This window comes from Lactuca sativa, chromosome 4 (genome assembly GCF_002870075.4).
Source record: "Lactuca sativa cultivar Salinas chromosome 4, Lsat_Salinas_v11, whole genome shotgun sequence".
NCBI classification, from domain to species: domain Eukaryota; kingdom Viridiplantae; phylum Streptophyta; class Magnoliopsida; order Asterales; family Asteraceae; genus Lactuca; species Lactuca sativa.
The window spans coordinates 257,490,991-257,504,013 of record NC_056626.2 but is presented as its reverse complement, the minus strand read 5'-3'; the positions used below and the strand labels follow the sequence as shown (position 1 = coordinate 257,504,013).

General features: G+C 40.8%; 1 protein-coding gene across 1 annotated transcript; it reads left to right on the top strand.

Annotated features, from left to right (window-relative positions):
• The first annotated feature begins 10,795 nt into the window (after nucleotides 1-10,795).
• Nucleotides 10,796-12,513, top strand: LOC111890275 (NAC domain-containing protein 2). Its single transcript, XM_023886418.2, has 4 exons — nucleotides 10,796-10,955; nucleotides 11,151-11,425; nucleotides 11,519-11,740; nucleotides 11,833-12,513. The coding sequence occupies exons 1-4, from the start codon at nucleotides 10,796-10,798 to the stop codon at nucleotides 12,511-12,513; spliced, it is 1,338 nt and encodes a 445-aa protein (XP_023742186.2).
• The last annotated feature ends 510 nt before the right edge of the window (nucleotides 12,514-13,023 follow it).

The window sequence follows — 13,023 nt, the reverse complement described above, 5'->3', positions numbered from 1 at the left end:
TATACAACTATACTAGAAGGAAAACATATACAACTATACTAGAACGAGAAGCATTACATATACATGAATACGTTAACAATTATGATCCACTGTGTCGGAGCATGCCTTAAATGTCATGGCCCGAGTTGTAGCCAGAATTCTCTTGGAGGGAGAGCGTGAGTTTGCGTATAGATCTATATTGGATTGACTATCCTACACCTTGCTGCTAGCTACAGCCGGACTTGCAGGTCTGCGGGTGCCAAACGTCATTTCTTTATTACGACCATTCATTATGTCGTTGTTACCAGTCGATAGCATGGTGCAATTTATCACATTATACCTTAATATAAATTCGGTTTAAGGTAGTTAGTACAACAGTCGTTCTTATTATACAAAACTACAGTACTACAATTATTTACCCATTACATATTTTAGTGATAACCTCACTTAAGCATTAATGTACAAACTATATTTTATTAAATGATAGTTATACTTGGGTAATTACACACTTTTACAACAAACGAGTATACAAGATAGTTAAGCCTTGGTAGAAGGTTACTTTAATAGAAAATATAGGATTTTCTGAGAGATTCAAACTTTTACAAACACTTTCAAACACTTACTTACATTTTTACAAACTTATACATTGAGACAGGTTCAAACGTTTTTGACAACAAACATTGACACTAAAATACTTATGAACTCACCAGCTTAATGCTGATAAACTCTTTCAAAATAACTTGTATTCTCAGGTCATCAGTAGATAGGTACCGAGGCCAGCTTTTGAGAAGATGGAGCGTATTCAAGACTCATCTCATATTATTTTGTTTTACATTATTTTGGTGTCTATAACTGTACAGAACACGCTTGTATTAAAATTATATATTTAATGCAATGGATGATGTTGTTTACTTATTTACATTTACTGTGTTGTGATACTATACATGACGTCCTCCGCCCCAGAACGTTTCCGCCGTTCTTGGTTTTGGGGTGTGACACTATTATAGTGTATAGAGGTCGGTTGCATTAAAGGAGAAAGTTATTTATTGCTTGTCTTGTTGAATGACACATACATTCTTTACGTTGTATGCCTAAATATTACTTTCTTGTTTATATAAGATCATACTTTTATTTTTCTTTTTGGTTGTAGGTTTGTGTGTAGTCCGATGTTTCAGAGAGTTGTCAAGAAGTTGATCACTTTGATCAAGGAGCTGCACAAAGTTGTAAGTGGTCTCCATTTATCATTTATGTTGTGGCTAAAAAGTATTTAAGACTAATATGTTTCACATCACTCTATTATTAGTTTCTATAAAGTGTTTCCTATCTATATGATTGTTAACTATTACATTTCATTGTAGAGGCTACTGTCCATGAAGTAGACCTTTGGTATGGAGTTGAAAGCTATTTAGAAGCACAAACATCATGTATGAATATGTGTACGCATGAGTGTTGATGATCCTCATTGATTTATGTTATGACTTTTAATGAGTTACCTCAACATAAAGGTACATTGAGTGTCACTTCTTCGTTTGTATTTTTATACAACTATTTGCTAGTCAATTCTCTTATTTATAATATTTTTATTATTTATATGAACATGTCTGAGGTGTGCTAGCAAGCGACCCTCCAATTTTTTTGGCTAGTAAATCAAAAAGATTTATTATAAAATTATAAATTTAAGATTTTAATGTCTGCTAAAAAACATTTTGTAAAATTTCCCTCTCTTTTAAAAATTTCTAGGTCGGACAATACTAACATTTGTATTTTTTTTCTATGTGTTCCTTTGACAAGCAGAAATACAAAGAGGTGGCTTTTATAGTTATTAATTTGGAAAAATCCGAGTTGTTATATACACTTAAGGAAGAGCATGACAGAACAAAAAGAAACTCAAACAAAGTATGGAGAGATTGTAAAAAAAATCATCATTTATGATCTCGAAGTTCCTTGAATTTGAAAGCATGGTATACCAACTTGATAAAGATGGAGAGCATACACATGGTGATATAACCCTTCTCCTGGAAATGAAATCATAGTGAACAACCATTCATTGAATTTGTTAATTTTTCATCTGCGGTTTAGTTATTAGTGGTTTGTTTATTATTCATTTATTGTTTATTGTTTTGAAGTTTAGAAATGACAATGTCATGACTATTATCTAAGTTTTTTTTTTTTTTTTTTTATTTTTATTTTATGAGTAACATTATATTAGTAGCTATAAAAACTATTTGGGAACTCAAATATTGCATAAAATGATTATTAGTACTAAAATTTGGTCTTTAAGATTGAAAATTTGTATAGAAAACATATATTATAGATCGAATGTTATTAAGGACTAATATAGCATAAAATCCTTGACCTAAGAGAATCATATTGGAGACTTAATGAGATTGTATCAAGAAAATTCTTTATTTTCGACACGTATAAGAAATAAACTGTGACCATAAAATACTAATAGTCATGTTTTTTTTATCATGACAAGTGTTTATTTTTAGTCATATAAAAATTTAACCGTAACCATAAAGCATTTGTAGTTCAAAGTTTTTTCATTAAACTGTAACAATATAATATTTATAATTTTTGTTTTTTCCCCTTATCGTGGCCATAGAATATTAAAGGTCACATTTAATTATTATTAATATTTTTACTTTAGATGTACATGAAATGAATGAATATCAAAAAATAATAAAATTTTGTATTTTTTTTATCATGACTATTCTTTTCTATTAAACACAAATAAAAAATTACATCATGACTATGTATTCTTAAAAATAGTAATAAAATACTAAAAGTCACATGTTTTATATTTAATCATAATATTTTTTTGAGTAAATTGCACGAATGGTCCTTATGCTTTCTGGTAATTTGCACGTTTGGTTTCTAACTTATTTTTTTTTAACTTGGAAGGTCCCTACAGTTTATTTTTGTTGAGTAAATTGCATGAATGGTCCCTATACTCTTACCTAAAAAGACTATTTTGCCCTTAATTTTTTAATTTATTTAAATAAAGTGAGGTAGGTATGTAACACCTAGAATCAGAAAGATTAAGAAAGGAAAGGAAACCCTAAGTCAAGGGGTCAACTCGTCGAGTCCATAGGTGAACTCGACGGGTCGGAGCGGGATACAGGTTATGGAATAAGTGACCGACTCGACGAGTCGGAAAGTGGACTCGGTGAGTCTGGTCTGATCGAGGAAAGCCCTAATCCGAGGGTTTGCACCCTATTTAAAGGACCTTAAGTCCTCTCCTTAGTTCCCCTTGTCGGCCAGGAGCTGCTATACACGATTCCAGACCCTAGTTGAGTGACAGAAGGAAGAAAGTGAGTTTGGGGCTTTTGCAAGAGGAAGGTTTGGAGGATTAGACCATTAAGGAGCTAGAGGATCCAACCCTATTTTTTGTGAGCATCAGTTTGGAGGATTAGACCATATTGGTATGATAAGGAGCCTTTTTGAGTTAGAAGTCCATATCTGAGGTTGCTACCTCAGATCTAGGTGTGTCTTGGCCCAGAGATCCATAAAGTATCAGTTTTTGGTGTGTTGGTTAAGCATGTTTGCCCCAAACCCTAGCCCTAGAGTGTTTTAAGCCTATAGCTCCTTGGTTTCACGTAAAGTTTCCAACTTTATGTGAAAAATAGAGTTTGGAAGAGTGGATCTACAAGATGGAGCCCATGCATGGATCGAAAAGCCACTGTATGGATTAAGAACTGAAGCTACTCGGCGAGTCAAATGAGTGGACTCGGCGAGTTAGATGAAGATAGGCAGGAAATCGACGAGTTGGAAGAACAACTCGGCGAGTCTGTTGAATATTGCCATGGACTCGGCGAGTCTGTTCTTGGACTCGACAAGTTGGATCGTAGAATCTCAACGTTTTCTGGTTAAGACTTAGATCGGTGAGTTGAATGGTGACTCAGTGAGTTATGCAGTATGGGACTCAGAGATCGTTGAACTCGACAAGTCTTGGGGTGACTCAATGAGTTGATTTGTTTTATTGGAGTTTCTAAATTCATGGACTCGACGAGTCTTGGGGTGACTCGGCGAGCAGAGTCAGTCAAGAGGGTTGACTTTGACCAGGAATTTGACTTTGGCAAGAGTGGACTTAGACGGCTTCTAAGAGTTCTGTTTGGATCTATGTGTTATGTATATTGATATTGGTAGCTCGGGGAGCTAGTGGAGCAGCGGTTCAGAGAATTGTCGGTTAGCAGTCAGAGGGTTATCAGCAAGAGTTCCACAGTGTAGGTGAGTTTCCCTTTTGTGTGAATGGGTCTAAGGCCACAATTTCGGCACATGTAGTTATGAGTAGGAAGACCCGGGGGTTAGCCCTAGGCACTATTTGCTACTATGATATTCAGGACCAAGGTCCGATGTCGGGCGGGTGCCCAAGGAATGGTTTGCATGATAGAGTATACTTGTTGTCTGTGTGATGCATGTATGTGCCTGGTAGGAAGGTGAGTGTGGGCGAGGTCCCGTATCTCACCAATAGCAGAGTATGGACGATGTTCCATATCTCATTACTAGCAGAGCATGGGCGAGGCCCGAGATAGGTATGAAGTGAGTGTGGGCGTAGGCCCGTATCTCACTTACAATAGGAGCTTGGACGGGGTTCCATTACTCATTAGTGATAGGATAGGGGCGAGGCCCAAGACAAGCGAGGCCTAAGGACGGGATTAGAGTAGGGTATGTTTAGTTATTTGTTATATGCTAATTTTATTATGTGGTTAGCGAGCGGGGCCCAGAGACAGGCGCAGCCTAAGAGAAACAGATCTGTATCCGAGCGGGGCTTGAAGCCAGGCGGGACCTAGAGCTGCGGGGCCGTTGTAGCGGGCGAGGCACGGAGTAGCGGGCGTGGCCCAGTATCTGCAGTATGTGTTTATGTAGGGTATGTGGTAGGTTGGGGGAACTCACTAAGCTTCGTGCTTACGGTTTTCAGCTTTGTTTTCAGGTACTTCCGGTAGCGGAGGGAAGAGCTCGGGGTGATCGCATGGCACACACCATTGATTAGTCAGCCTGGGATGTTTTACTCTGATAATGAAATTATGTGTTGGAATTAATACTGTGAATTATGTTATGCTTTATGATATGTTTTTCTAAAAATGGTTTTAGTAATGAGGGATTCGGACATACTCATGGGTGTCTCTGAACTCAAACTAAGGGATTAGTATAAAGGTTTTCAAAAGGAAAAGACAGCTTTGTGAAAAAGTTTTTGAGAAAGAAAACAATTTTAGTAAAGCATAAAGAATGTAGAAAGAAAAGAATTTTGATAAGAGAAGAGTGTGTGGTGCATGCAATCGACCGAGCTCAAGTAAGTACCCCAAAATACCCATACAAGTTTATGTTATGATTATCAGTTAGTAGAACAACATGCTAGATTAGGACTAAGGATCTAGGAGGATGCCTTATATGCCTGTTATATGTGCTTTGAGCTGCATGATATGCTGATTAGACAGTAGTAGGGTAGCCTGTTTAGGTTATGCCTGAGTTTATGAGCTTATGTCGCATGGTGGTGCAGATTCTTGATATGAGATTATGATTGTTGAGTATGTTATGGTTAGATTTTTCCCTTGTCCGAATGCTGCTTGCTTTGTGCATTGTGGGATATTGAGTGATGAGAGTTAGCCATTAGGTGAATACGTCACGTCAGATGTGATAAGTGTTGAATAATCTCAGAGTGCTGGATTTGGCCCTATTGCCCAGCTCTTGTCTGAGTCCAACTGTTGTAGGGATGAGTCTTGTACTCGAAAGATTATCTAAGCCTCGTCACATGTGATGGTATTCAGGTGATGGCTAATTAGCATCACAAGGAGGCCTTCAGCAGATGAGGACTGGTTTGAGTTCAGTCAAAGGTTTCCCTAGGTTAAGCCTAGGATGAGATAGTGCTGGGAGCTGTAGTAGTAGAGAAAGGGACCTGGTGGAGTCGAAGCAGTTCTTGAGGAAAGTATGGATAGATATGGAAGGTAGTATGGGCCCGGACTACTGAAAGCAGAGGATCCATACTCGATTCGAGAAAGACCAAGATGAGTCCGGGAAACTTGTAGTGTGTGTATGATCCCTCAACAGTGATGAGTATTCTGATAGTTATTGTGATATGTTTCCAGCATGGTGATATTGCGAGATAGACCAGTGGGCGGATCAGGCGTCTGAGAGGGATCAGGCTCGGGTTCAGGGGCCGAGCAGCTCGAGGAGCGGATGAGGGAGTTGATATCAACTGAGGTTACGTGCAGTATCCTAGATCAGAATCCTGTGATCTTTGGCACAGTCAAGGAGGGTATACTGGAGATCTTGGATAAGAGGCTGGAGCCTTTCGCACCGAGATAATGGCTTTGTCGGGAGCGCGTACTATGACATTCCGAGAGTTTAGAGCTTGCGGGGCGCCAGATTATCATGGGGCTAGAGACCCCATCGCTAGCAGCAGGTGGTTGGCCGATATTGCCAACGCATTCCGTACGAGCCGGTGTCCCGAGGGGGACAAGGTCAGAATCACTTCTTGTCTTTTGAAGGACAGAGCGAGGGATTGGTTGGAGGAGGTTGGTCATGCCATAGGTGATGATGCCACATTGGACGCGATGATATGGAGCGATTTCTCGGCCAGGTTCAGGGCCTAGTTTTCACCGATTATTGAGGTGCAGCAGTTGGCACGAGAGTTTCAAGATTTGACACAGACTACTGAGACTGTGGTGGAGATCACCGCCAAGTTCAGAGAGAGGTACCTCCTTGTCCCGCAGTATGTCATGGACGAGGAGATGAAGAAGGCCCGATATCACGAGATGTTGAGGGCTGACATCAGGGAGTTCGTCAGCAGGTCCGACTATAAGACGCTGGAAGATATGATTTCTCGAGTTAGAGAGAGAGAGAAAGAGAGAGATTGATTTGGAGCAGATCCGAAAGAGGAAGTCGGATGAGGTTCAGGTAGCCACAGGTTCGGGCAAAAGGCCCAAGGGGTCAGATTTGAGATCGAGGGATTACCAAAGTCTCGGCCGGTGCGGGAGGTGCGGCAGGATGCACGAGGGTGCATGTACGAGTGGTAGTGGTGGAGATTCGGGCTGCTTCAAGTGCGGCCTGGACTGGTCATCTTAGTAGCGATTGTACTGCTATCACCACAAAGGGATCAGACTTGATATGTTTCCACTACAGTCAGCGGGGCCACAAGAAGGCCTAGTGCCCCAGTTTGTTTTCGGCAGGACGGGTGATAGCACCTGCCCCTGCAACTCTGAGGATCACAGACGACCGTCATTGCCGAGCAGAGGCGCCTACGGTAGGAGGCAGGGCTTTTAAGATGACTACCATGGAGACCCGAGCAGCTCCGGACGTTGCAGGTATGTGTCTCCCATTTTCTACTTTCTTTATTCATGATTATATTGTTATGGTTCTGCATCGTTTGTGGTATAAGTATTTTAGAATTGAGTGGCTTGCTTGCGATTTAGTTATATTCCATCTACATACCTTGGATAATAAAAGTGGTAGTTAACGGGGTGGTGCCTTAGGGAAACAGGTTACTTAGGATGAAGTAACTATAGCATGCTTGTGTGGAACTCAATAGTGACCCGCTAGATTCAGAAAGGTGTTATTGAGTGATGGATCGGTTAGACCCCCCTAGCTATGGCAAGCTTGGTTCTTCAGCAGATTGATTGTGGTATAACAGAGAAATTGGGAATTCTTCTCAAGCATTGAGCAGTGACGTATAAGCATGATCAAAGTGGGGGAGAACCCTCCGAGTGTACAAGGGTAAGAGCACACAGATCCAGAATGAGTACACGACCTCTGAGAAGGAAAAGAAGTAGCACAGCGATTGATGGGTTGAGGAGTTCAACGTGGGGAGTTTGAGAGACTTCCCAACAATTAGTTCATGTAATCGAGATAGTTAGTATCTGGTTGGGGATTTCGGGTTGGAGGGTCTCCTGTAGGACTCGAGAAAGTTGGAAGGAGGATTTTGAGAATTGTTAGCATGGGATGCTTTCGTGTTAGTATTCGGTGGCAAAGACAGCATGTAGAGAATAGTAGAGCGGTGGGAGAGCCGCAACATTTTTTCTTCAGCAAGCCAGAGGTGGAAGTGTTGTAAGACTACGGGTAGGCCGTAGCATTTACTAGCAGCTAGTGAGTATGGATGGTGTTGCAAGACTACCTGTAAGCCGTGGCATGCCCTAGCAGCATAGTTAGCGGAGTGTGGGCGGAGGCCCGTATCTCCTAGTTAGCGGATTTTAGGCGAGGCCCTTATCTCCTAAGTGATCAAGGTGGGGATCAGGAATGGGTAGTAGATGAGAATAATATAGTCGGGTGAGACCCCTGGGTGAGGCCCGTATGTGAGTAGCAGTATAGGTGAGACCTGAGAGCAGGGTTGCTCAGTAGTATAGTCGGGTGAGACCCGTGGGCGAGGCCCGTATAAGAGTAGCAGTATAAGTGAGACCTGAGAGAAGGGTTGCTCAGTAGTATAGTCGGGTGAGACCCGTGGGCGAGGCCCATGAGTTTTAGTAGCACAGGTGGGACTTGGTAAGGACCTTAAGGTCGAGTTATGGGGATCGAGGATCCTAGGACTTGTAACGCCAAAGTGGCAGAGTAGAGGGGGCAGTATTAGGTAGCCTAAGTTTCCTCAGAAGTCGCTGCGAGCGACTAGAAGTTTGTGTTGGGGCTAGTGACCGGTGGGGGCCGGTAATCCAGATATTGATAGATCAGTAGGGACCAGGGTGGTCTCGGTTCATCCGAAAGGCGGATAAGGGACATCACAGTAGGTTGGATAATCTCAAAGGGAAGGGTTTGACCCTGTTGCACAGCTCTCGTCTGAGTCTAAATGTAGCGGGGATGAATCTTTTACTCGAAGGATTATCCGAACCATTCGCTAGGAGGGGTGTTGAACACTAAGTTATAGTAGTGAGAAGTGTCAAGTGGATACTGGCGGTAATGACCCGTACTGCAAGTAGCGGGAGTAATGGAGTTGGTGAAGGATAGGACCTTCACAGTGACAGAGGAAGTAGTTGGTTATGGAACGTTGCCTTGGGGAGGCCAGAAAACGCACAAGGAAAAGGGGGTGAACCCCTAGGTTGTCCAGCATAAGTAATTGGGGAGTACCAGAAAGTCTGTCAGTTTAGTAAGTTGTGTTCCCAGGATGGTCAGGGTTAGGTTTGACGCGAGAATATTATTTGCAAGGATTAACGTTAGTCAGAATCACCGGGCGGAAGGCCAGCGAAAGTAGTCAGCGGATGTTAGGTCTACCAAGCAGAGTGTTGAAAGCAGATTGCAGGGCAATTGGCCGTAGAGAAACTTCGAGGACGAAGTTTAGTTTAAGCGGGGGAGAGTTGTAACACCCGGTATCAGAAAGACTAAGAAAGGAAAGGAAAACCCTAAGTCAAGGGGTCAAATCGTCGAGTCCATAGGTGAACTCGACGAGTCGAAGCGGTATCCGGGTTACAGAATAAGTGACCGACTTGACGAGTAGGAAAGTGGACTCAGCGAGTCTGTTCTGATCGAGGAAAGGAAAGCCCTAATCCGAGGGTTTGCACCCTATTTAAAGGACCTTCAGTCCTCTCCCTAGTCCCCATTGTCAGACAGAAGCTGCTATACACGATTCCAAACCCTAGTTGAGTGAGAGAAGAAAGAAAGTGAGTTTGGGGCTTTTGCAGGAGGAAGCTTAGGAGGATTTGACCACTAAGGAGTTGGAGGATCCAACCCTTTTGTTGTGAGCATCAGTTTGAAGGTAACAATATGTCACCTTGCCTTTCTTGCTTCTAGATCTTCTCATGGATGATGTTTTGGGGCCATTTTGGTATGATAAGGAGCCTTTTTGAGTTAGAAGTCCAGATTTGAGGTTGCTACCTCAGATCTAGGTGCATCGTGGCCCAGAGATCAATAAAGTATCAGTTTTTGGTGTGTTGGTTAAGCATGTTTTCCCCAAACCCTAGCCCTAGAGTGTTTTAAGCCTATAGCTCCTTGGTTTCACGTAAATTTTGCAACTTTACGTGAGGAATAGACTTTGGAAGAGTGGATCTACAAGATGGACCCCTGCATGGGTCGAAAAGGCACTATATGGATTAAGAACTGAAGCTACTCGGCGAGTCACATGGGTGGACTCGGCGAGTTGGATGAAGATAGGCAGGAACTCGCCGAGATGGAAGAACAACTCGGCGAGTCTGTTGAATATTGCCATGAACTCGGCGAGTTTGTTCTTGGACTCGACGAGTTGGATCGTAGAACCTCAACCTTTTCTGGTTAAGACTTACATCGGTGAGTTGAATGATGACTCAGTGAGTTGGGTAGGATGGGACATTAGACGAGTAAAGCAATAACGGGTTGTTTTGCAAGAAAGAAATATCGAATGCCACGTCAAGTTTGGCAGATAATAGAAAGTGAAAATTATGGCTATTTTAGTTCCTTTTCATTTATTGATTATTAATTTATGGAAAACATTGAATAAAAAGCTTAAAACTATAATGGTCATTTTCATTATCTTTAATCATTTTATATATTGTATAAAGATGATAAACTTTAATATACTAATGGGATTATATTGTAAAAATATAGAAAGTTAGATTAATTAAATATATTATTTTTAATTATCATGTACTAAACATAAGCGAGTTTTGAGTTGCACACGTAGGTTATAGTTTTTCCTTTCTATTATTATCATCTTTTAACTGAATAAACAGAAATTCCCATTAGATTTCATTCTAGCGAACCTTTCGGGTCAATCAAGAGAGGATATACTTTTCCTTTTTTTCCCGTTGACACCACTATATAAATAAACTTGACCAGTACTCATACTCATCGACTTCATTCTGAGTTTGACGCTATATAAATATAGTTGCCCACCAATTGTAACCGAGGTAAACAAGTTGCCATGGATTTCGCTGATCAGCTTCCCTCCTACTATCGATTCCGTCCTACAGATTCAGAGCTCATTGTAGACTACCTGAACGCCAAGATCGAATCAAGAGAGCCCGCCAAGTGCCGGTTACACGAGGTCAATATTTACAACCACATGCCGGAAGAACTCGCAGGTTAGTTAATTATAAACTAATTAATTAAAGATACACGCATGAGTCTTGTTGAATGAATAATAACGGTTACTTTCTTGAGTTAGTTCTAATTCTAAATAGTTAATACTTGTGTTTTGTACGTAAAGATACATTAGTCTTGAATGATGCTTTCTTTCTTGAATGATTTGATGCTGTGTTTTAATTGGTTGCATGCAGAAACATATCGGTCCCACGAGAAGAAATGGTATTTTCTGACTTCTCGGGATCGAAAGTACCCAAGAGGGAATCGACCTAATAGAGGTGTACTCGGAAAACATGGGTACTGGAAGACTACTCAAGTACAAAAGCCGGTGTATGATGCCACGTCTGGAGAAATGGTTGGCTACAAGGGATCTCTTGCGTTTTTTGATGAGAATGACGACAAAACTATGTGGCTAATGCATGAATATACAACAAACGAACCCAATCTTCCTTTTGAAAACGGAGACAAGGTATGTAGAAATATTATAGTATAAATTATAAGTATGATTGCTATAATCCTCAATGTTGTATATATGCTTAATTTTTATTTGGTTTTCTTTTAGTTGAACGAATGGGTGCTGTGCAAGATTTATCAGAATCCAAAGGAGGTGATGGAAGAACCCAACATACCACTGCCCAAGAGACGAAGAGTATTAAAAAAGAATGAAATGAGCTTTTCAAATCACCAACCCGAACAAGTTGACGTTCAAGAAACTAATATCTATTCAGATTCCTGTGTTGATCAGATGGTGACACCTTCCCACGATCAGTCTGCTCACATATGGGTTAACAATGGCAACACCGTTGGCCAAATCAGAATGAACTCTAGCCCCTATCCAATTCCAACACAACCGTTGACTACCTTTCAAGCTATCAGAATCTGTTTACTTCGATTGCAAGCAACGGTTGTCAAATTTCTGATCATAGTGCTTCAAGTTATGTTTCTAATATTGGACCACCTGCTTCCTCCTCACAACCGCTTGATGATGGTGCTTACAAAACGCCTACTAGTGAGCATGGCTTGAATTCGATACAACCAGTGCGAATAAGGGAGTCATGTTATCAGAAGAATATGCTTTCCTCGACTAATGCATTCGACGATTTTCTGTTTTCAAATGGTGCTTTGAATTCTTCTTCTATGGAACCACTTGATTGCAGTGGCTACCCACCGGTCTTGGTTCAAAGTTCTTATGACAATGCGCCAACCATAGTCGACGTGCAAAATTTTTGGGACCAATCCGCTCAAGGTGATGCCACTGCTCCTGTTGAAGTTGAATTGAGCTCGGAAAGTGTGGACAGATTTATAGAACAATCCATGGGGGTGCCTCACGATGATGCTGCTACTGAAGATTTTCATTTTCGTCATAGTTGCAAGGCAACAATATCTTCTCCTTTTGAAGTTGAATGGAGCTCAGAGAGTATGGACAGATTTATAAAACAATATTGTATGGGGGTGTCTCAAGATGAAGATGCTAAAGATTCGAAAACCCAACTCAACTTCCAAACTGGTTCGAATCATTACATGGTGGATGTATGTCACGACGATACTGCTGATTAGCCTATCCCCCAGCCTCTTGATGATGCAGATAAATGGATCTTGAATACGGTTTCATTTGATTTTTGAAGAATCCATTTAATGTAGTCCCTCCCACTAAACTTGATATCAGCTAGTCAATTCCATACATTACAAGATGTAACTATTGTTTTATATTCGATATCTCACAGTAGATGTAAATAAGAGTATCAGAATAGTAACATGTTAATTCCTCAATTGTTTAACTAAAGTAAAGTAGTTTTCTGGTTAATTAGGATTCCTTCTATTATTCAAGAAGTTATAAGAGACTAACAATAATTTCTTGTTGGTGTTGCTATGAGAATGATAATTAAATATAGTGTCTAATATGGTGATCAACCTTTAGTAAGAGAAAACGAAAAACGTTCTTGTCATTGTTGAGATTTGGGTATAATATTTACGATTTAGTATAGAAGGGTTATGGGCCAATTTTCATTAAACTCGGTCCAGTGGTTCATCCAATGTCCAAAACCGGCTATACATTATGTTTTAAAA

Coding starts and splice junctions, on each gene's coding strand:
- LOC111890275 (XM_023886418.2), top strand. CDS start 10,796: ATGGATTTCGCTGATCAGCTTCCCTCCTACTATCGATTCCGTCCTACA. Junction 11,426..11,518: donor CTTTTGAAAACGGAGACAAG/GTATGTAGAAAT, acceptor GTTTTCTTTTAG/TTGAACGAATGGGTGCTGTG. Junction 11,741..11,832: donor ATCAGTCTGCTCACATATGG/GTTAACAATGGC, acceptor TCAAGCTATCAG/AATCTGTTTACTTCGATTGC.